Raw genomic sequence first — 24,818 nt, 5'->3', positions numbered from 1 at the left:
TTTCAGGAGGTGCTGCAAGAGTTTACCGGGTTTTATCGTTTGAGCAGCTGTATAAAAGATAGGTGCGGGGGCCAATGCACATCTTAAAAGAAGATGTGGACCCACACTGTTTTAGAGCTGGAAGTTAGGAACAAGAGAGGCCATAAGGAATGCGCTACAAAAATACTTTGATTGCAAAACAAAACAACAATTTGCGAATTGGTTCTGGTGTTGTTACCTACATTAATAAATTATTGAATCAAAGTTTTTAGGTAGTTAGGAAAGTTGGTAGTAGTAATTATAAACCAGACATCAATGAATAAAACAAAATTATTTTACGTAAATTTGCCTTAAAATATCTAAACAAAAAGATGCTTTTAAAGTAGACGATTGGCAAAGTGTCGTGGCTAATTTCACTGCCATAGGACAATATAGAAACAAAATGAACTATAATAGCCTGTTGTTGAGGAACAGTTACCAGAGTTAAAAGCAACAAAGTGTGATAACGGGGTACAATGAACTGTGTGAAGCAAAAAATAAATTGGATTTCGGATCCAGTCTAAACCTTGTTCAATACTAAATGGGTTTTGATTTAAATTAAAGCTGATTTGAGTTTAATTTAGAGATCTAAATTGCCATTTGAGATGCTAGTAGTGATCATACAAAAAGAAAGAAATGAATCCGACTTGTATAAACTTAAGAAAATTAAATAAAGTGACAATGTTTGATCCTGAACCTATGGTGACAGCGGAGAAAATATATCAAAAATTATCGGAAGATAAATATTTAATGAAATTGGATATAACAAATGGTTACTGGCAAGTACCATTGCAAATAAAATATATTTACAAGACAACCAGCTCTTTGTGATGCCTGAAGACACCATTTGGGAAGCTAATTTTAGATGCAACCTTTGTCCAAAGTACCAGGCCTATGCTAATGAGGTTATAAAATGTTGAAAGTTTTTTTAGATGACAATTGTACAAACAAATTAAGTAAAAATCATGCAGGAGTGCTAAAGAAACTGTATTAGTGTTTAAGCCAAGCCATCGTCAACTTTCTAGAACACAGAATTTATGTGCAAACTAATATTAAAACCTCCTGACCAGTTGTGCTACAAACGAATGAGTTAGGTGCAATGTTACTTTATGAAAAGCAGCATTTTTCTCGGTTTTGCGAGCAAAAACTTGCAATCGCTGAGACTAAATATTCGACGATTGAACGGGATTGTTTAGACATGATTTAGTGCATTTTTATTAAGCATGCTAAATTAATTAACAACCATGTTATTAGATGGGCAAAGTTTTTACAAAGTTAACATATTAAGTACAATATATAAAGGGTTCCGTTATTGTTGGAAGAGATTACATAAAGCTTTTTTTTATTAATTATATTTTCGTGTAAATATCAATTTGTGTTGTTGCTCAAAATCTTAAAATATTAAACTAACTTACGGTCCCAAATATTTATTTTTAAACATGACAGATGCGCGATAATGTTAAATAAAAGTTATGATTATTTTGTAAATTTACCTTCATTTTGTCTTCTTCTTGGTTCTGGATTAACCTCATGTGAAACTGAAGTTTGTATTTCTATAGATTTTCCCTTTAACTAAAAAATATAATTTAATAAATACCATAAACAATATTAATCTTGGTCCTTCAAGGTTCATAGAATAACATTTTATTAACGTCTTTAAAGTTAAAACCTGATTTGAAGCAGATGATCTCAGCTGTACATTTTCATTTGAAGTGGAACCTTTAATGTTAATAATATCAAGTTAAAATACAGTGCTATGTCATATTAAAGATGCCAAAGTATAAGTTTATACAATAAAAATAAATTTGTTTGGATAATTGCTTAAACTTACGCTCATTCTGCCTTCTTCTTGGTACTGGAAACTCTTTTTCGTAAGTTTTCCCCGGGGTTCGTGATTTTCCAAAATGTTTCTTTAAAACAAAAATGATTTAAAAGTTAATTAAATTTATTATTAAAATTAATTATTTAAAAATATTTAACTTTATAAATTCAAAGTTTAAATATTTAAACAATTTTTAAACTCCATCCTTTAACATAAATATAACAACATTTTATTAATAAATTTAAAGTTAAAACCTGATTTGAAGCAGAGGATCTCGGCTGTACATTTTCACTAAAAGTGGAACCTATAATTTAAATGCTTAAATTAATATGACGTTAATTTTTAAAATCAAGCTCTAAGTACAACAAAAGAAATTAAACAAACTAAATGCAGATGCCTTGATTGCTTGCGTTTTAATGACCAAAGTGTTAATTGCTTGAAATATGTTTAACAATATATTTAACATAGCATGCATGTATTTTTAAGGTGATGAACTTTAATGTTGTTTTTTCATAAATTCTTACTTTAAATAAAAAAAAGTTTTATAAAGAAACTTCTTATTGTCGACCATGGAATATATGTGGGATTTGTGTCATATTGCTTTTTGTTTATTAAAAGATTATGTTAGTAAAGTAGTGGAAATTTTTAATCTAGAAGGGGGTATTGTTTTGTTACTTGGACTATATAGGATTTAGTAAATATAAAGTATAAATTTTAAATGAGTTTTAATTGGTTGGTTCTTTGTGATATTTTATTTAAATTTAGAGTTGAGTAAACCCATATGATTTTCGGGTAAAGAATTGCGCTAAGTTACTTTCAGCGTGTTTTAATATAAAAACATCAGCATAAAAACTTCCAATTAAAAAAGCTAAACAACAATTTTTTTTCGAAAATTTACCCTCATTTTGTCTTTTTCTTGGTTTTGAAATATCTTTTTTACATTTTTTTGCTGGAGTTGGTGATTCTTCAGGTTGTTCCTTTAAAACAAAACTTGTCATTCACTTAAAACTAATTATTTTAAAATTATAAGTAATTAGGGTTTTGAGTGACGTTAATACTATAAAAATATTTAAACATTATTCATTAACGTAAATAAAACAAAATATAAAAACAAATCAAGGTCAAAACCTGATTTGAGGCAGAAGATCTCGGATGTACATTTTCATAAGAAGTAGAACCTTTTAAAAAATAAAATAAAATTAATATAGCGTTAGTTTTAAAACTTTTTGCAAAATAATTAAACAAAACTTAAAATAAATATTTAAAAATACATTGATAAAAGAATGAACTTAATGCTAATGCCTTTTTCAATATTTTGGTCATTTCAATATTTTCCATTAATCAACTGCTTTATTAATATAAATGTTTCGGGCATTATTTAAAATTATTTTATAAATTTTACGTAAAAGTGGCTTAAAGAAAAATCAGTTTAAACTTTAAATAATAATTGTTCAGAATGATATTTATGTGTTTAATTTAATGTTATTTTAACAAGGTGCTGTTTAAATTTATTATAAAAGCATAAAAGATAAAAATTTAATTTAATCCATCTTAAAGAGCAATTTTGTTGGTGACAACTGTGTTATATTTTATATTTTGTGATTTTTATTCTATTTAAAAAAGATTGGCAGCGTGGTGTAGTGGTCAGAACATTTCCTACACTACATGAGGTTCTGGGTTCAATCCCTAACGCTTTCATGCTGTGGCGCCCTTAAGTAAGCCGCTATAAACAAGACAAACTTTTACTAAGCCCCAAAAAAGCAATCAGCAGGTAAATTATTAGGCAATTATAACCAATATTATTTCTCTATTAACTTGTGACTAGGTTGGAGTAACTGACGCTACTCTCTGTTTTGGTTGTGAAGTCAACCTTTCCACATCAACATTAAAGATATATACAAAAGAAAAATTGTTATTATAAAATATATGCATTGAATTGATATGTTACAGTATTGCTTGTAGCATCTTATTTAAAAACTTTTTGACAAGGAAACAGTAGGAATCAAACACAGGACTTTATGACGTCATACCAGTGGTTATATTATCAGGTGTTGTTGCCTAAGGTCTCAGGTTTAATATCAACTGCATCTATCTTAAAGTGTTATTTTATTGGTGCAAAAATGAGTCACTTTTGCTATTGCTTAATACATAAGCAGATTAAAATTACCAAACCTAATAAAGACACTGTGAAGTCATTCTACTTATATCAAAGATGAACATATACCAAAAACACTTCCATATCATAAACAAGATTTAAACTTACCTTCATTTTGTCTTCTTCTTGGTTCTGGAACAACCTCATGATTTGAAGCAGAGGATCTTGGTTGTACATTTTCATTAGAAGTAAAACCTTTTAAAGTAAATAATATTGGATTAAAATAGTGTTTCTTACAGGTGGTATTTTTTTGCAATAATATAATACATCTATATATATATATATGGATTTCTAAATTTTGTGCATTCCGTTACGGAATAACTACAATTAATTGGGGCTCGAGTTTTTGCCTATAGCTGGGATATATGTTACCATCGAATTTCAAAAACGAGGTCTTCCACATAGTCACATTTTGCTTATACTCGATGAACAAGATAGATCAAGAACATGTGACGATGTCAATAATGTAATTTCTGCAGAACTTCCTCCAGATCCCAATTCTTTTCCTAATGAATCTTGTGAGCAAAAACAAACTGAACGTTTGCAAAATATAGTTTTGCAAAATATGATTCATGGCCCATGTGGCTCTATTAGAACCAATTTGCAGTGTATGAGAAATGGTGCATGTAGTAAAGGATTTCCAAAACCGTTTATACAACGTTCAGTTTGGAATGAGAATACAATCTACCCTTCGTATATGAGACGGTCTTCAAAGAATTTGGACAACAGGTTGAATACAAGGCAAATCATTAACAATAGCTGGGTGGTCCCTTTTAATCCATACTGCACTTTGCGTTATGAAGCCCATATTAACGTTAAATCTTGCTCTTCTTCCCTTGCTGTTAAGTATCTTTTTAAATACATTCATAAAGGATCTGAAAAAGCCATGGTAAAAATAACACAAGAAAACTTGGCACACACAAAAAACGAAATCGATGAATATCAAGATATGCGGTCAATTGGGTCAAGCGAGGCATGTTGGCGACTATCTTCTTTTCACATGAGTAAGCGTTTTCCTGCTGTACAAGCGCTCCAAGTTCATTTACCAAATCAGCAACTAATATAATAAGAGGGCAATGAGAAGGAAACTGTTGAAAAAGGGCCAAAAGCTACAGAATTAGTCATGTTTTTTGAATAAAATAAAATAAATTATAATACTTCTATTACATACTGCAATTTCCCAGAATACTTTACTTATACCAAAAATGTTTGGACAAAAAGAAAAAATCGTTCTTCAACCATAGGCAGAATATATACTATCCACCCACTTGCAGGGGATGTATTTTACCTAAGAATTTTATTGCATCATAGCCATTGCAAAGGTAAATCATTATTTGATGCTTTGAAAATAGTTAACTTTTATAAATGTGATACTTTTCAAGATGTATGTAGAAAGCTTGGTGTTTTACAGGATGACAATAAGTGAGAAAACTTACTTACTGAAGCAGAACAAACAAATATGTGTACACAAATAAGAGAACTTTTTGTTACAATTTTGTTGTTTTGTAACCCTGCAAACCCTGCAGAACTTTTCAATAAACATTATTTATACTGGATGGACGACTTTCAGAATGGATCAGATCAAATTACTGAAAGTTTTTTAAAAGTTTTGGTCTTGCATGATCTTAAAAAAAGACTTAATAGTTATGGAAAGAATTTATATAACTTTGAACTACCAATTATTACTCCGGATGAGCGAGCAAAGGCACACATTTTTAATAACACTATTACAGAGTTGCAACTTCCGTTAATTATTCAACAGGAGTTAAGTTACGACTGGGAAACACTTATTCAAATTGCGAATAATTGTTCAAATAGCTCACAATCTCTCACTCAAGAACAAAGCGAAATTGTTAGCAAAGTATTACAGTCGCTAAAGAAAAACGAGCCTCTCGCTATTTTTGTTGACGCTAGAGGAGGTGCAGGAAAAACATATATGCTTAATGCTTTGTTGGCAACAGTTCGCACCTCTAACAGAGAAGACAAAGGTATAGCATTAGCTGTCGCTTCTAGGCATCGCTGCTACATTGCTTATTGGTGGCCGGACATTTCATTCCAGATTTAAGCTCCTCTACATTTCAATCCAAATCAACATTTTGCATTTCAAAACAAAGTTCAACAGCTAAACTAATAAACATGGCCAAGGTTATAATATGGAATGAGGCACCAATGGCAAATAAAAGTTTGCTAGAGGCACTTGATCGCACGTTGCAAGATATACAAATTCTTCCTGTAGTTGAACATGGATCACATGCACAAATAATTAACGCCTCATTTAAAAAATTAAAATTATGGCCAAGTATCAGCATACACCAATTATCAAAAAACATGAGAGTGTTACTAAGTAGTAGTAGCACTGCTTTACTTAAATTTGACGACTGGCTGTTAAGACTAGGTGATGGTAATATAAATTACTTCAAAGACACAGATTATATAGAATAACCCACTGAGCTTTGCTTTTTAAATGATGATAGTACGAAAACAACAATAAGAAATTTAATGCTTCAACTGATCAAATGGATTTACCCAAATTTTTTAGAATATTGCCATGATCTTAATTGGATGGCAGAAAGATCAATTTTGGCTCCCCAAAACAGTGTAGTAGATGAAATAAACTACGTCGTGTCAAATCTATTTCCTGGCAATATGTTTGTTTGTACAAGTGCAGACAGTACAGAAGAAGTAAATGATTGTACAAGATTTCCAACAGAATATCTTAATTCTTTAAATATAAGTGGACTACCACCACACCAACTACATTTAAAAATAGGTATGCCGGTTATTTTGTTACGAAATCTTAATCCCAAAATGCAATGAAACAAAAGTCTATGCAATGGAACAAAACTAATCGTACAGGGAGTTCAAAAAATTTATTTATTAATGGCCAAAATTGCTTCAGGGAAAAATGCTGGTGGAGAGGTTTTTATACCTAGAGTAACATTGCAACCATCAGATCACGATTTTCCTTTTCAATGGAAACGTCGTCAATTCCCAATAAGGGTTGCTTTTGCAATGACTATTAACAAAAGTCAGGGTCAAACATTAAAAAAAGTTGGTATCTGGTTAGAGGAACCAGTTTTCACGCATGGGCAGTTATATGTTGCTGCCTCAAGGGTAGGCAACCCAAATAAAATAAAATTTTCCATTAAAAGCAAATCTGGGTTACCCCAACAGCAACAAGAAACATTGTATATCAAGAAATTTTGTAGATTAATGAATTTTTAAACAATTTTGCTGAAAATATTTAAATAATTAAACCTTGGACTGTTTGATTTAATTGGGCTGTTTGATTTGACACGAATTATTGTAAATAGTGCACACGAATTATTGTAAAAATTTGTTATTTATTTTTTGCAAATAATAATAATAATATTTTTTCTTCCTTTTTTTAAAGTAATCAATTACCAGATAATTTACATTTAAAATATTGTTGAATATGGAAGAAATGCTTCAAAGGATTAATCAAACAAAGAATAAGTTAGAACTGGATATAAACAGAGCCATGGTCGCGTTTTTAACAAATAAAAACGAAACAGGCGTACAAATTTCAAACAAAATTTTGCATACCGTTATGGAAGAATTTGGAACAATTAAAAGATTTATAGCATCTCAGCATAATCAAAATCAAGCCATGATTACTAAATTAAATAAAGAATTAAACAATTTAAATGAAAATAAAAAGAAAATGGAAATAGATATTAAAGACAAATATGAAAACTTGCTGGTACTTTCTCAAGAATTAGCAAATTCAATGTCGGAAGAACTTTTAGGGGATCTAACCCCAGAAATTTCGGATGCCTGATTGTAATACTTTTATTTATAATAAGTGGTGTCCATTTAAATTATTTTTCTTTATAAAAAATTACCCTTTTTGTTTCGTTTTAACTGTATCTCATTTAAATTGTGATCGGTTTTAACCGTGCTTTTTTAAAACAAAATCTTTTTTTAGTACTTTCGGGTTTAAATAGTTCCTTAAATAAAGATAGCAAAAACCGCATTTTTTAAATATTTAAATTCATTTATTGCAGACTTTTAACAGGTAAAGGCGATAAGTGACGACGTGTGCGTTAAATATATAAGTAAGAGCAAATTCAAATGTAAATAAGGGCAAATGTAAAACAAATTTAAATGTAAATAAGGGTAAATTGTGCTTTAAATGTGCGATAAACGTTCGATAAGTGACGGCGTGTGCGTTAAATGTAAATAAGGGCAAATTCATTTTTAATCAAATTTTATAATAAAAATATTATTAGTAAATAAGGGGAACCGATAAGAACAATTTTTCAAAAAGAATATTTTATATAGGCCATGGTAAAATTGGACTGGTCTTAATGGATAACTGTACAACATAAGTGCCACACGAAGTGTGGCGAGTCCACTAGTTTATAACATATGAGTATTTATGTACCGCAAAGATTTTTTCGGTGTGTCGCTAAGTTAACAAACAGTAAATTCTACTCGCTAAATTTTGTGCGATCTCATTCGTTAAAAGTGATTTTGTAATATGATATTGTTTGGTAATATCGAATTTTCTCGCTAAATAACATTCTCGTTTCCTAATGACGTATAAGTAAAGAGATTATTAACTTAAAAAGTTTCGTAATGCCAACCCAATTATATTTATCATTCAAACTAAGTCCAAAATCCTATTAATTATCATAAACAATATTTAAACATTGTTATTTAGTTTAAACATGTTTATATTTATTGACAACTTTAAAGTTAAAACCTGATTTGAAGCGGAGGATCTCAGTTGTACATTTTCATTAGAAGTAGAACCTTTTAAAGTAAAAAATATTGGATTAAAAGAATGTTTCTTACAGGTGGTATTATATTGCAATAATATGATACATTTATTATACTTACATATCCCAATAATCTGTTAACCATTAATTAATAAAGTTAACTTTGAAAATCGATATTAAACTTATTAATCTCCGTTGCATTACTCTTTTATTAATATAAGTTCATTAATCTAATATTTTTAATAGCACACCATGCTAAGATAGTGGGAGAAATATATGCAAAATATTGTTGTTTATCGGGTTTAAACAGTACCATTTTTTAAACAATGTAACGGTGTATGTAATTGCCAACTGGCTGCCGTTTTCTGAATACCATGCCAGCTTTAAATATTTTTTTAAACTTACATTTGTTTAGTTAAAATATCAACTATGGTCTAAGTTATTCTATTTATAAAAATAGAGATGTTTTTTATTTGTTTTAATTAAATTATAACTTTAATGGTTATCAATAACTAAGCAGTAATTACAAATTAATATGTTGTGTAAAAAATAACCATTTAACAAAACTACTTTTTAGGTTAGCTGTGCTTAATTTAAAAAGCAGGACGGCCAAATGGCTCACTAGATGGAACGTTTACAGCAGTATGATTTTAAAACAAGAAATGTTGGTGGCACAACGTAACGTTCCCAATATTTTAGAGTGATTTTGGTACAGCCTAAATGAGACATAAATTATCTAATAAGTCAAGAGGCTAAATCTTATTACTTTAAATATATATCCAGCAAATAAACGATTTAGTGTATAAAATTAGACTGTCACAAAAACACAAACTAAAAGTGATTAATCGCAATCGCCTTATAAGAGAAACTTTCCTCCGACATAGTTTAATAAACCTAACAAACCAAACATGGGTTTACTGCGTGAACCCATGTCCACTGCTTCTCCAATGTTGTGCTTTATAATATGTTTTTCATTGTATGTCGGTAGTATATAGCTATGTAACATTTATTTGATTAAATAATACTCTGAGTATATTTGTTTAACACTAATTCAACTAAATTTGTTTCTGACACTAAAATCAACTTAAATCAACAATTAAAAGAAGTAACTGACAAAAAGAATTGTGTTCATAACAAAGAACCATTTTATGTTCATTATTCTTGTTAGGGAATGACAAATACCAAAGGTGACTATACTCCAAGCAAGATCATAATTTCACTTTAACAATATTGAATGGGCAGCTATCTTTGTTTGTAATTGGAAAAAATTGTATTGTATTAAAAATGAGAGTCAGCATCTGAATCCAAATTTAACTTGCAAATAGTTGTTCCAGTATCATTGCAGGCAAACATTTTAAAAGGGCCCATCAAAAGCATAAAGGTGTTACGTCAATATTAAAGAATTTACAAAATCGTTTTTATTGGGTTTCATTGAAGTGCAATGTAATCGAACATAGTAAAAAATAGGGATGGGTCCGAGTTGCGAGTACTCGACCCATGCTAGGAATATTTTAATACTCGCGCTCGTCGAGCATTTTTCAGTACTCGGATGCCGAGTAATAATTTGTCATTCAAGATCGTATACGATTTACTAAACATAAAAAAAACATGATGTTTGCCTTTTTTAATAATTTATAATCTACTCTCAATTATATCACGTTATTTAAGCAACGATTGCGCAACAAATACACTTTTTACATAGTAAAATGGTACGCATAATAAATTTGAGACTTTAACATTTTTGTTTGGACTTAAAATGATATTGCTATCAACGGTAAGTAGTTTTGCCAACGTTAAACACTTTATAATCCATAAATACATGTTTTTTGGCAAATTTTGCTGTTTAAAATTATGCGGGAAAGATTCTCGTGAACAGTAATATACGTTTAAATGACGTCATAACCGAGTACTCGGACTCGGCCAAGTATCGCGACAAAATACTTAGGCTCGTCGAATCTGAGTAATTTTGATTTCAGCCCATCCCTAAAAAAAATGTGCGGGTTGTTTGGAAGCAAAAATAAAAAGAAAAGATAAACAGCAGCATCTATTTCCTGGTGAAACGATTTGGCTTTACAACAAAATTGTGGTTTAAAATTCACAAAGAGATGCTTGCTTAGCCTTTGTAATAACGAAAAAACTTAAAGACAATACTTACCAGATTAAAAGACCAAAGTATCATAACAAACCGATGGTAGTTAGTAGATCACGGCTGTATAAACATGGGTTAGCTAAATAGTGTATTCATTTATTGTATATCACTTTTTGGGAAGGGAAGTGTGTTATGAATTTTACATCATCTTATTTAGTCAAAATTGTTATCTGCATTCAGTCACGTGTTTACACATATAGTCACATGTTTAACCTATAGTCACGTGTTTACACCTTCTCTCTATCACATAAGCTGTACCACTTGACTTGTTACTTAAAATGTATTGAAATGATATGTATAGAGATTCGTGATGCGAGCTGTGAACAGTTGTGTGTTAATTTTCTCGCAATAAAGTATCAATTTAGAAAAGGTTTTTCTGTCCCGAAATGAACTGAATTGAATGAACTTCACAATAGAAAAAGAAGAGATAACGAATCATTAAATGTACTAACAAGCGACATATTAACTATGGGTAAACATTGTCAAATTTATAACAGAAAATTAGGAATTTTATGATACTTAAGAGCTAGGAATTTCATGATTAAATTTTTCTTAACCCCATTACCTTCAGGTAGTAACATTAAATATTGATTTATAAATAAATGAACAGAAATAAAACATAATTTAACAATGCTAGGTTAATAACTTGTTATAGAGTGATTTTTAACTTATGATAAAACTAAAACTGTTTTATTATGCCAACTCAACAAGATTTATTTATTTAATATTTGAGCTATACTACTAACTTGTTCAAAAGTAAAAAGATTTGGTAAAAATACCTGTTTTATAAAATTCAGAATCATATACTGAAGCCCCAGGCATGAGTACTCCACCATATTGCTTATTTTCATGGTAAGTGATATTTTTGGTGATTTCATTTTGGTGAACTTCACGAATTATGTTGATTTGTGGATTATTAAAGTTTATTACAGCATCTTTAATAAAATAAATTTTAATGATAAAAAGCTACAGTTGTATTATGTTTATTGTCGATGTGGGAAGGTTAAATGCGCAACCTAAACATAGACTAATATCAGTTACTCTAACCCAGTCTCGAGTTACCTTTACCAGTTTCGGATATAATATAGATTAAAATTGCCCAGTAATTAAGCTGCTGATTAAGTGCTGGCTCAGCAGAAGTTCATACCGTTTATAACACTTTACTCAAGGGCGCTACAGCACGAGAGCAGTGGAAATTGAACCCACAACCTAATGGTGGTGTAGATAATGTTTTGTTGAGTCTATATTTAAATTAAGACTTGGTCTGGTTTCTATAGTCGGGCAAACCCACTCATATTAAACTAACAAACAACTTACTTGGAGGCAAATTCCTTGAAATTTCAGCAAATTCACCGCCAGAAACATTTAAACTAAAAGGTTCTGCTCGCAAGTTTTGTAAAGTTGAAGTTAATACAAAATTAAAGTGTCGTTACAATTTATTATAAGTAAACCAGTAAATTATTGTTACATTAATAATTCACTTGTACGTTACGGTTCTCAGAAAAACTTTCTTATTGTACAGTCTTAGCGAATTCTCTACGGTAGTTTGCGGTCCTAAGTTATTTTTTCAAGTACCTTGTGTCCTAGCTAACTCACTCAAGTACCTTGCAGTTGTAGCTGACTCTCTCTTATACTTTACAGTCCTAGCTGACTCTCTCTTGTACTTTATGGTCCTTGCTATTTCTCTCTTATACTTTACAGTCCTAGCTGACCCTCTCTTATACTTTACAGTCCTAGCTGACTCTCTCTTGTACTTTACAGTCCTCACTAATTCTCTCTTATACTTTACAGTCCTAGCTGACCCTCTCTTATACTTTACAGTCCTAGCTGACTCTCTCTTGTACTTTACAGTCCTCACTAATTCTCTCTTATACTTTACAGTCCTAGATGACCCTCTCTTATACTTTACAGTCCTAGCTGACTCTCTCTTGTACTTTACAGTCCTCACTAATTCTCTCTTATACTTTACAGTCCTAGCTGACCCTCTCTTATACTTTACAGTCCTAGCTGACTCTCTCTCTTGTACTTTACAGTCCTAGCTAATTCTCTCTTATACTTTACAGTCCTAGCTAATTCTCTCTTGTACTTCACAGTCCTAGCTAATTCTCTCTTATACTTTACAGTCCTCGCTTATTCTATCTTATACTTTACAGTCCTAGCTAATTCTCTCTTATACTTTACAGTCCTAGCTAATTCTCTCTTGTACTTCACAGTCCTCACTAATTCTCTCTTATACTTTACAGTCCTAGCTGACTCTCTCTCTTGTACTTTACAGTCCTTGCGATTCTCTCTTGTACTTTACAGTCCTAGCTAATTCTCTCTTGTACTTTATGGTCTTTGCTAATTCTCTCTTATACTTTACAGTCCTAGCTGACTCTCTCTTGTACTTTACAGTCCTTGTTAATTCTCTCTTATACTTTACAGTCCTAGCTAATTCTTTCTTGTACTTTATGGTCTTTGCTAATTCTCTCTTATACTTTACAGTCCTAGCTGACTCTCTCTCTTGTACTTTACAGTCCTAGCTGACTCTCTCTCTCTTGTACTTTACAGTCCTTGCGATTCTCTCTTGTACTTTACAGTCCTAGCTAATTCTCTCTTGTACTTTATGGTCTTTGCTAATTCTCTCTTATACTTTACAGTCCTAGCTGACTCTCTCTTGTACTTTACAGTCCTTGTTAATTCTCTCTTATACTTTACAGTCCTAGCTAATTCTTTCTTGTACTTTATGGTCTTTGCTAATTCTCTCTTATACCTTACAGTCCTAGCTGACTCTCTCTTGTACTTTACAGCCCTCACTAATTCTATCTCGTATTTACGGTTTAAATTTTTTTTACGAGAACCGTTTAGTACAAGTGTTTCATCAAAGTTAAAAGGTGTACCTAGTTAAAAAAAGAAGACTCAATTTTTTATTAACAATAAAATACCTGATAATTTAAATTTGATTGTGAATCACTATTGTTTGGCAACTCTGGATCATTATTGTTCGAAAACTCTGAATCATTATTGTTCGGAAACTCTGGATCATTATTGTTTGGCAACTCTGAATCATTATTGTTTGTCAACTCTGGATCATTATTGTTTGTCAACTCTGGATCATTATTGTTTGTCAACTCTGAATCATTATTGTCTGGCAACTCTGGATCACTATTGTTTGTCAACTCTGGATCATTATTGTTTGGCAACACTGGATCATTCAATTCATTGGATTCTTCCATAATAAAAATTTCGAACAAAATTTAATAGTTTTCAATGATATTATTTTTAGCAAGACACCTGAAAAATTAACACAAAATTTCATATTCTGATAACACTCACTTTAAATCACATTTAATTCCCTAACCACTTTTGCAATGTCAAAAATACACCAACACTATAGCCAACACTATTTTATATACAGATATAAACAAAAAAGTATATTTTAAATAAGGTGCCTTTAAGCAAAATCTATTTGAAATAAGGTGCTCTCAAGCAGCAAGGTAAATACTGTCTTTCATTGGTCTAATTTCTCCTTTTTATTCATGACCAGTGTTTCCGCTAAGAAAAAAACCCTACCGCACAGGTGCCAAAAAAAGCGCCTTATAAACAAGATCAATTTATGATCAATTTATGTGTTTTATTAAAAAATAATACGTAAGTTAACGAATAAAACTGCTGACATTTTGTTTGTGCGCTTACATAATCCTCTGTATTAATAACAATTCTCGTTTCAGCAGTGAGTCGTTTTGTGCCTTTTTTAAAATTTTCGTAGTGTATCCTTAATTCACACCACGGGTCTCTTGTTTTAAAAATGGTTATCTACATTTTCACATATACTTATTACACCGAAACTTTAAAATTTTGTTAAATTGGCGTTCTTTTTTGCGCAGCCCCAAGATTTTACTGCGCAGGTGCCCTGCAAAGTTGCAGGTTTTGCGAAGTGTTTTGCGCCTAAAGAAAACACTGTTCATGACTTATTTCTTACAAATTGGTGAATATTTAATTGGCCTGTTGGGCAATCAAGCAACATTAAAGTATAAACGTTCAAAACGATTATATGTTATAAGAACCTTAACCGGCAGCATGGTGTAGTGGTAAGAACACTTGCTACATCATTATGAGATCATGAGTTTAATTCCCACAATTCTCATGCTGTAGCGCCCATGAGTAAGGCATTATAAACAGTATAAACTCCTGCTGAGCCAGCACTTAATCAGCAGCGTAATCACCGGGCAATTATAATCTATAATATTATCTATGGTCGATCTTATGCTGGCATTACACGCTGTAGACTGAACCTTCATGCCAAATCCTCTGGTCCCCACGTACGCTAGCACGCATTTTTTACCTCAAAAGCACCTGTTTTTTCCGTTTTAAATATACATTTTTAAAATAAAAAAAATTATATTATTTTATTATATATGCTAGCGTGAATTTTTAACCAAAAAAAATATGTCTTTGTTAGTTTTAAATTTTGGTTTTTAGAATATAAAATAAAAAGCGGTGTTTACATTTTGCTTTTTATTAAATCGTTACTAATACAAACTTGTTTTTATAACATTGTTAATAATACTAGCTTAAAGTTAAAACAACTTTTATGTTTAACTTACACGAAACATGAATGACTTTGTAGCGACCTTCGAGTGTTGATGTTTATATCAACAGATTAAGTGATACATTTACGTCTAACGCCACAACCACCATTAACTATTTTAATTATTTGTCCTCCACTACAAAACATTATATTGCAAGAAAAATAAAACAAACTTGAACAATATTTATATATTTTAAATAATTATTTTAATACTCAAACCAGAAAAGGGTTTTTTATTGTTACCAGAAGATTATCGATCAGTTACCTTACTAAAAGGAGATTACGAAATTTGATTTAGTTAAAAAGTTGAAATATCAAAAATAATTTGAACATATAACATAGTTACACAGCCCAAAATAAATATTTTTTTATTTTATATACAAATCTTTGTGTTAACTTATTATTTATATTCCTGTTTAAATCGTTAAATTGATTTTGTCGTTTTTTACCGTCGTATTAATAGAACAAAGTACTGTGAAAAGCTCCAGCAAGAGGTTCTTGGTTCGATCCCCCACTGCCCTCACGCTGTAGCGCTATTCAGTTCAACTATAAGTAGTTTAAATTTCTGCTGAACCAACACTTTTTTTTGTGATAGGTTTTGATATTTTTATTGGCTAAGTGTGTGCTGTTATGACGTGTATGAGCTATCCGTAAACGCCGGGCTCAAGGGCGAATAGTGTGGCAATGGTGCAGCTCGAACCCGAAACCATTCGGCTCGTAATCCGCTGCTATGACCGCTTAACCACACTACCGGACTGCTGAGCCAACACTTATTTAGTAGCATAACTATCGGGCAACAACCCCACCTTAACTTGAGAACAATTTAAAAATATTACTCAAAAATAAATTTTTTTTACAATATGTATTTATGATGCTAAAATATGTACATTAAAAACGAATTTTACTAAAGTAAACTATTTAAAAAAATGATTTTTAGACAGAATTTAATATATACATATAGAGACAGTGCTAAAATAATTTAAATTTTTGAATTTTATATTTCATCAAATTAACAAAAATCTTAAAATTTTAGTTTTGTTTGTTTTCGGTCTCGGAGAGCAGGGGTTGTTCATTTAATGTGTTTACGTAGTTGTCATTGTAGTTTAGAGTGCTGATCACATCTAAAAAATAAAAAAAAATGCATTATCAATACGTCTTGTATTTTATTTATCCTCAATGTGGGAAGGCTGACTTCATGGCTTAAACATAGAGTTACATCAGTTACCTTGACCCAGTCTCAAGTTGCCTTTGGCAGTTCGGAATATTATAGATTATAATTGCCCAGTAGTTATGCTGCTGATTTTAGTGCTGGCTCAGCAGGAGTTCATACCGTTTATAGCGCATTACTCAAGGGCGCTACAGCATAAGAGCAGTGGGGATTGAACCCACGACCTCATGGTGGTGTAGCAGTTGTTTTTACCACTACACCACGCTGCCGGTATTGATTATAATTGTTAACTTATTAAGCTGCTGATTAAGTGCTGGCTCAGCAGGAGTTTAAAAAGTTATTTTTCTACAAAATAAATTTTTTATAAATAAAATTTAAAAGTACATACCCGAAAGATTGGCAATATTCTTTGTATCCAAGTTCGTAGAAAAAATGTTTTCTTGAATGCATTCAGTGGGATTTGAACTCGATGCGTCTTGCTTTGCCTTTGGTAGAATTAAACCAAACTTGCCAGGGTCTAAAAAAAAAAAAAATTAATAGGTCATTATTTACTAAAGTTATGATGGTTAAAACATTTGGCTTCACTACATGAAGTCTTTGGTTCGATCCCCACTACTTTAAAGATGTAACACCCTTAAGTGGTCTGGTGTAGTGGTAAGAACACTTGCTTCACCACACATGAGGCCGTAGGTTCAATCCCCATTGATCTCATGCTGTAGCGCCCCTGAGTAAGATGCTATAAACGGTATGAACTCCTGCTGAGCCAACACTTAATCAGCAGCTTAATTATCGGGCAATTATAATCAATAATATCCCAAACTGCCACAGGCAACTCGAGACTGGGTCAGGGTAACTGATGTAACTCTATGTTTAAGCCATGAAGTCAGCCTTCCCACATTGAAGATAAATAATTTAACATGAAAATGGTGAAAATTATTTTTTTACCGGCATTTTTTTCGCTATTCAGTTCTGAATTCTTAATTTCATCAAATAAAGGTTGGATTCCAATCATTTTATGAATTTCAGAAGCTGTGAAACCCAAAATCCGTTCCAAGTTGTTTACGTACTTGTAAACATAACGCCTAAAACAAAAAAAATATTAAAAATTTTTTTTAAAAAAATAAAAAAAACAGAATTCTTTTTGTTTATATATTTATTTATCTTTGATGCCGAAAGATCGACTTCATGACCAACTTTTGTACCGTGACCCAGTCTCGAGTTGTCTTTGCCAGTTTGGAATGTTATTGATTATAAATGCCCAATAATTATGCCGCTGATTAGGTATTGGCTTAGCAGGAGTTCTATTTATATATAGCGCCTTACTCAAGGGCGCTACAGCATGAAATCACTGGGGATCGAACCTAAGACCTTTTGTAGTGATGCTAAGTGTTCTTATCGGTAAGATTTGCTGTCAGATTAAAAATGAGTAAGAGAGTTAAAAAACTAAAATGTTAAAGCCAATATGCCACAAAAACTAGTTACCTTAACATGTCAAAATTTTAAAACCACATATTACAAAAATTTTGTTTAAATTTTATTTTTTCAAAGGAATCAATGTTAACATTTCTATGTAATAAAACATCGTTATAAAAACATTGAACATTTTATTACCTTGCTGGACATTTGACGATGATATTTTTATCGTAATAATACCGAATTCCTCTCGATAATTTCTCGTACATTATTTTTGGTTTATTTTTTCTTAAGCCCCATCGCCTGAAAAAAAAGAACATCAGTTACTCCGACCTAGTCTTAAGTTAACTCTGGCAGTTCAGGATAATACATAGATTATATTTGCTGTTGATTATGCTGCTAAGTTAATGCTGGCTCAGCAGGAGTTCATACCGTTTATATCGCCTTACTTAAGAGCGCTACAGCATGAGAGCAGTGGGAATTGAACCCACGACCTCATGGTGGTGTAGCAATTATTCTGACCACTACACCACGCTGCTAGTTGATTATAATTGTCTGGTAATTAACCTGCTGACAGTTTTTAGCTTTAGTTTTTAATTCCTTAATCAAGGACGCTACAGTATGAATGCAGTGGCCTCAACTTTATGTACTAAATCCCAAAGAAATTACTACAAAAAGCCGCTTTACAGCAACCACTAATAAAAAAAATATTAAAAAACTTTGGATGTAAAATATAAAAATGGTAGAAAAAATTACTTTGCCACTTCATCAGGTTCTTCCATTTTAAACTGCCATTTTTCGCCGGTCCATTTAATCAGATTTTTACAGGTTGGATCGCATAATAACTCTAATAAAAACTGCCACAACGAAATAGGAATGTAGTGGTTAGAACATTTAAATTTATTACATGAGGTCCTGGGTTTAATCCCCACTGCTCTTATGCTGTAGAGCCCTTGAACACCAGCTCCCTCATGTGGATAGTGAACCCCAAATGTTCGTAAAATTTCAAGTTCAATCTCAGGTAAGATAATTCTGGGGTTTCGTCACACAGAAAGTAGGTGTTTTCCCCAACCAAAAAAGGTGACTCCTGTACAATATAAGTTATAGTCAGAGTACAAGTTAATTTATTAGAATTTTTTAATATAACCAAAATATAAACCAATATTTTTCACTAAACTTAAAACCTAATCTTTCAGTAAGAACATGCAGAGACATATCTGTTACAACCGGAGCTATATACGGCTGTGGTGGTGCTCGAACCAGAAACCTTTTGCACACCAACCTAATATCAAAGCAGTAAACAACTAAGTTTTCTTTACCTGCATTTTTGTGGCTGCGATCATGTGACAACAAGTCACGTTTTCAACGTACATTCGAGTTTGTAGCGCCTCTGGTGGAATAAGAGACTTGATTACTTTAGTCGCAAGATGGCGCAAAAGAATCGATTTGGTAAAGTTGTCATCTTCGCCATAAATACCAGAACCTCTAAGTGCACATGTGACCAGTTTCTACAAAATATAATGACGTCAATAATAAAAAGAACAAAAGCAGACAATTATATGCCGAGTAGACCGACAGCGTGGTGTAGTAGTAAGAACACTTGGTACACCACCATAAGGTTGTGGATTCAATCCCCCTTACTCTCATGCTGTAGCGCCCTTGAGTAAGGTGTTATAAACAATATAAATTTCTGCTGAGCCAGCACTTAATCAGCAGCATAATTATCGGACAATTATTATATATAATATCTCAAATTACCACAGGCAACTTAAGACTGGGTTGAACTAACTATTGTTACTCTATGTTTGGGACACTTGTTTGACTTTCCCGCATCGAGGATAAAGACATAAAAAAAATAAAAATAATGTAACTTTACCTAAAATGTTTCCATTTTTCATCTTTTTTTTCGTTCCACTCCAGCGCAAGCTCCTTCGCGTTTTTTTTGTACTTCTGTATGACGTCACAGAAGAGTAACAGTAAATAGTGTCTTCACTAGCACCCACTAGTGGTTCCATGGTTCAATTTGGTCCGCAAGCCTCGATTGAGCTCGTGTAGAGACAATAACCGACATTGTTTGCACAACAAGCCTCCAGCACGTACATTGTTTCTATATGACGTCATAATATATTAAAGAATAGGCTGTAGTAATCTGCACCATTTAAGTTCTAGAATAAATAAACCATGTTGTCGAATTCTAATATAACAACGTCGTAATTTATGACATCACAATGCCTACCTCCAACATTTATTTTCCATAATTTTTGGCAAGGAACTAATTCCTTGTAATCGATGACACTGGCCATATGCAAAACCACATGACAACCTTGTACGAGACTACTACAATCTATGACGTCACACTTAATCCATTAAACTTTCATGTTGGCATCTAAAAAAATAAATCAAATAGAAATTGAAAAAAAAAATTAAAATTTTATAAAAAATATCGAATATAAATACTTAATACCACGCATAAAATTAAATTATTAAAATTTTGTGTTTTAAATAAACTTCATTTTTTTAAACTGACAACAAACCAATAAATTTTAGAATATCCTACTCGTTAATATTGATATTTTGTTTAGTAATCCTTTGGGGAAACCACCAACCCCATTCCCTTTCTTGCCCTCCTAAATATTGTCTGTAGAATGTCAATCATTTCTTGTTTATCCTCCAACGGCCAGTTAATCTTGTTGTTGTTTCCCGTCCCAAGATCGATCATTATGTGCTTGTTCCTGAAAACAATTTTATTCAGTTAATAATTTGTAAATATTTTAAACCTAATTTTAATATTTGATTTGTTAAACTTTCATGTATTTATTCGTTCTTAATATGGGAAGATTGACTTCATGACCTAAACTACGAGCAACATCAGTTACCCTGACCCAGTCTTTAGTTGCCTTTGGTAGTTCGGGATATTTTTTTTTGTATATATCTTTATCCTCGATGTGGGAAAGTCTAAAGCACGACTTAAACATAGAGTAACATCTGTTACTTCGACCTAGTCTCGAGTTGCCTGTGGCAGTTTGAGATATTATAGGTTATAATTGCCTGATAATTATGCTGCTAATTAAGTGCTGGCTCAGCAGGAGTTTATACCGTTTATAGCGCCTTACTCAAGGGCGCAACAACATACGAGCAGTTGGGATTGAACCCAGAACCTTATGTAGTGTAGCCAAGTGTTCTGACCACTAAACCTTATTGCTAGCTCACTGAACCAATAAGAATCAACACGCAAACTGCGGGTTAGTCTTTCTAATGCTTAATTATTGTGCCGACAAAATTACATTCTTAATGTGAACAACAACCTGTAGAAGAACATAGTTGTGCAGGGGTCGTATAATTCGTACATTTTCTTGAAGTCTGGCACCTCAGTAATGTCAACCAAGTAAACAACAGCAAAGTTCTTCACTTTGTCAGCAATACTATACAAGGTCTAAACATTAAAAATTGTTTATTTATTAAAATGTCCCATACAGAATTCTAAAGCAAAATATTTGTGTTGTATAAACGTCCAAATTAAATATTTCGCAGAATGATCAAAAAAAACTTAATTTTATCAATAAAACATTTTGTTTTTTTTAATCTATTTTTTTCAAATTATTATTTTCTACTTCATTTACAATCTTGTTCACATATTCCTTCATTATATTTAACGATTCAGGCCAACTATACCTCGGTTTGTAGCCAAAATGTTCCACAAACTTTCGATTGGAGACGGTGAATCTTGTGCAGGACAACTTGGCCATGTTTGGTGTAATATTGGGCTAAAAATCACAAAGTAGTTATCATTAAAAGTATTATACATGAAATAAATGTTTAACCCTTGCAATAACTTAACATACTGACCCTCGTCACCAAAGTATTATCCAAATAGATATGAGGTTTATTTCAAAGGGATAAGTTTTAGACCACGACATTTAACCAAAATTTAGGTCGATGTTTATGGTAAAATGGTGTTTTTGCGCATATGTTTTTAAGTAAAACCTTTCAGTAACCCAGCTAAAAACTACTCAATAAACTAAATATTTACCTCTTTTTTGATCCCAAACCAACCCAGCACCTGACAACACTAAACAACCAACGTTGAAATGAGGATAAACAACCAAAACGGCAACACTGGCTCCCTCTTGTGGATGGTGAAACCCAAATGCTCGTAGAATTTCAAGTTCAATCTCAGGTAAGATAATTCTGGGGTTTCGTCACACAGAAAGTAGGTGTTTCCCCCAACCAAAGAAGGAGACTTCTGTACAATATAAGTTATAGTCAGAGTACAAGTTAATTTATTAGAATTTTTTAATATAACCAAAATATAAACCAATATTTTTCACTAAACTTAAAACCTAATCTTTCAGTAAGAACATGCAGAGACATATTAGTTACAACCGGAGCTATATATGGCTGTGGTGGTGCTCGAACCAGAAACTTTTTGCACACTAACCCAATATTAAAGCAGTGAACAACTTAATTTTGTTTACCTGCATTTTTGTGGCCGCGATCATGTGACACTAAGTCACGTTTTCAACGTATATTCGAGTTTGTAGCGCCTCTGGTGAAATAAGAGACTTGATTACTTTAGTCGCAAGATGGCGCAAAAGAATCGATTTGGTAAAGTTGTCATCTTCGCCATAAATACAAGAACCTCTAAGTGCACACGTGACCAGTTTCTACAAAATATTATGCTGTCAATAATAAAAAGAACAAAAGCAGACAATTATATGCCGAGTAGACAGACAGCGTGGTGTAGTAGTAAGAACACTTGGTACACCACCATAAGGTCGTGGATTCAATCCCCCTTACTCTCATGCTGTAGCGCCCTTGAGTAATGTGTTATAAACAATATAAATTTCTGTTGAGCCAGCACTTAATCAGCAGCATAATTATCGAACAATGATTATTTATAATATCTCAAACTACCACAGGCAACTTGAGACTGGGTTGAACTAACTATTGTTACTCTATGTTTAGGACACTTGTTCGACTTTCCCGCATCGAGGATAAAAACATAAAAAATAAATAAAAATAATGTGACTTTACCTAAAATGTTTCCATTTTTCATCTTTTTTTTCGTTCCACTCCAGCACAAGCTCTTTCGCGCTTTCTTTGTACTTCTGTATGACGTCACAGAAGAGTAACAGTAAATAGTGTCTTTAGTACCGCCCACTAGTGGTTCCATGGTTCAATTTAGTCCGAAAGCCTCGATTGAGCTCGTGTAGAGACAATAACCGACATTGTTTGCACAACAAGCCTCCAGCACGTTCATTGTTCCTATATGACGTCATAATATATTAAAGAATAGGCTGTAGTAATCTGCACCATTTAAGTTCTAGAATAAATGAACTATGTTGTCGAATTCTAATATAACAAAGATGTAATTTATGACATCACAATGCCTACCTCCAACATTTATTTTCCATAATTTTTGGCAAGGAACTAATTCCTTGTAATCGATGACACTGGCCTTATGCAAAACCACATAACATCCTTGTACGACTGACATGAGACTACTACAATCTATGACGTCACACTTAATCCATTAAACTTTCATGTTGGCATCTAAAAAAATAAATCAAATAAAATTTGAAAAAAAAAATTAAAATTTTATAAAAAATATCGAATATAAATACTTAATACCACGCATAAAATTAAATTATTAAAATTTTGTGTTTTAAATAAACTTCATTTTTTTAAACTGACAACAAACCAATAAATTTTTGAATATTCCTACTCGTTAATATTGATATTTTGTTTAGTAATCCTTTGGGGAAACCACCAGCCCCGTCCCCTTTCTTGCCCTCCTAAATATTGTCTCTAGAATGTCGATCATTTCTTGTTTATCCTCCATCGGCCAGTTAATCTTGTTGTTGTTTCCCGTCCCAAGATCGATCATTATGTACTTGTTCCTGAAAACAATTTTATTCAGTTAATAATTTGTAAATATTTTAAACCTAATTTTAATATTTGATTTGTTAAACTTTCATGTATTTATTCGTTCTTGATATGGAAAGGTCGACTTCATGACCTAAACTGTGAGCAACATCAGTTACCCCACCCAGTCTTTAGTTGCCTTTGGTAGTTCGGGATATTTTTTTTTTGTATATATCTTTATCCTCGATGTGGGAAAGTCTAAAGCACGACTTAAACATAGACTAACATCTGTTACTCCGACCTAGTCTCGAGTTGCCTGTGGCAGTTCGAGATATTATAGATTATAATTGCCTGATAATTATGCTGCTAATTAAGTGCTGGCTCAGCAGGAGTTTATACCGTTCATAGCGCCTTACTCAAGGGCGCAACAACATACAAGCAGTTGGGATTGAACCCAGAACCTTATGTAGTGTAGCCAAGTGTTCTGACCACTATACCTTATTGCTAGCTCACTGAACCAATAAGAATCAAACCACAAACTGCGGGTTAGTCTTTCTAATGCTTAATTATTGTGCCGACAAAATTACATTCTTAATGTGAACAACAACCTGTAGAAGAACATAGTTGTGCAGGGGTCGTATAATTCGTACATTTTGTTGAAGTCTGGCACCTCAGTAATGTCAACCAAGTAAACAACAGCAAAGTTCTTCACTTTGTCAGCTATACTATACAAGGTCTAAACATTAAAAATTGTTGATTTATTAAAATGTCACCTACAGAATTCTAAAGCAAAATATTTGTGTTGTATAAACGTCAAAATTAAATAGAATGATCAAAATAACTTAATTTTATAATAAAACATTTTCTTTTTTAAATTTGTTTTAAAATTATGACACCTTATCACTACACAGCA

At 32.1% G+C, this 24,818-nt stretch overlaps 3 protein-coding genes across 3 annotated transcripts; 1 reads left to right on the top strand and 2 right to left on the bottom strand.

Annotated features, from left to right (window-relative positions):
- The first annotated feature begins 6,131 nt into the window (after positions 1-6,131).
- LOC145755903 (uncharacterized) lies at positions 6,132-7,797 on the top strand. Its single transcript, XM_082572137.1, has 4 exons — positions 6,132-6,396; positions 6,535-6,765; positions 6,895-7,109; positions 7,678-7,797. The coding sequence occupies exons 1-4, from the start codon at positions 6,132-6,134 to the stop codon at positions 7,795-7,797; spliced, it is 831 nt and encodes a 276-aa protein (XP_082428263.1).
- Positions 7,798-20,618: 12,821 nt separating this feature from the next.
- On the bottom strand, positions 20,619-21,389 carry LOC145755402 (thioredoxin-like protein 4A). Its single transcript, XM_082571628.1, has 2 exons — positions 21,346-21,389; positions 20,619-20,772 (listed from the first exon to the last, which is right to left on the bottom strand). The coding sequence occupies exons 1-2, from the start codon at positions 21,387-21,389 to the stop codon at positions 20,619-20,621; spliced, it is 198 nt and encodes a 65-aa protein (XP_082427754.1).
- A 2,397-nt stretch (positions 21,390-23,786) lies between these two features.
- On the bottom strand, positions 23,787-24,557 carry LOC145755400 (thioredoxin-like protein 4A). Its single transcript, XM_082571625.1, has 2 exons — positions 24,514-24,557; positions 23,787-23,940 (listed from the first exon to the last, which is right to left on the bottom strand). The coding sequence occupies exons 1-2, from the start codon at positions 24,555-24,557 to the stop codon at positions 23,787-23,789; spliced, it is 198 nt and encodes a 65-aa protein (XP_082427751.1).
- Positions 24,558-24,818: the final 261 nt, after the last annotated feature.

The sequence above is a fragment of the Corella eumyota genome, chromosome 6 (assembly GCF_963082875.1).
Source record: "Corella eumyota chromosome 6, kaCorEumy4.1, whole genome shotgun sequence".
Taxonomy (NCBI): Eukaryota; Metazoa; Chordata; class Ascidiacea; order Phlebobranchia; family Corellidae; genus Corella; species Corella eumyota.
Note: the sequence above shows the minus strand (reverse complement) of the source record. Positions and strands in the feature narration are given on the sequence as shown.

Excerpts from the sequence above, each read along its gene's own strand:
- LOC145755903 (XM_082572137.1), top strand. The coding sequence starts at position 6,132 with ATGGCCAAGGTTATAATATGGAATGAGGCACCAATGGCAAATAAAAGT. Across the intron at positions 6,397-6,534 it reads GCTGTTAAGACTAGGTGATG|AATATTGCCATGATCTTAAT; the intron begins GTAATATAAATT and ends CAAATTTTTTAG. Across the intron at positions 7,110-7,677 it reads TATATGTTGCTGCCTCAAGG|AAAATGGAAATAGATATTAA; the intron begins GTAGGCAACCCA and ends GAAAATAAAAAG.
- LOC145755402 (XM_082571628.1), bottom strand. The coding sequence starts at position 21,389 with ATGTACGAATTATACGACCCCTGCACAACTATGTTCTTCTACAG. Across the intron at positions 20,773-21,345 it reads ACAACTATGTTCTTCTACAG|GAACAAGCACATAATGATCG; the intron begins GTTGTTGTTCAC and ends AATTGTTTTCAG.
- LOC145755400 (XM_082571625.1), bottom strand. The coding sequence starts at position 24,557 with ATGTACGAATTATACGACCCCTGCACAACTATGTTCTTCTACAG. Across the intron at positions 23,941-24,513 it reads ACAACTATGTTCTTCTACAG|GAACAAGTACATAATGATCG; the intron begins GTTGTTGTTCAC and ends AATTGTTTTCAG.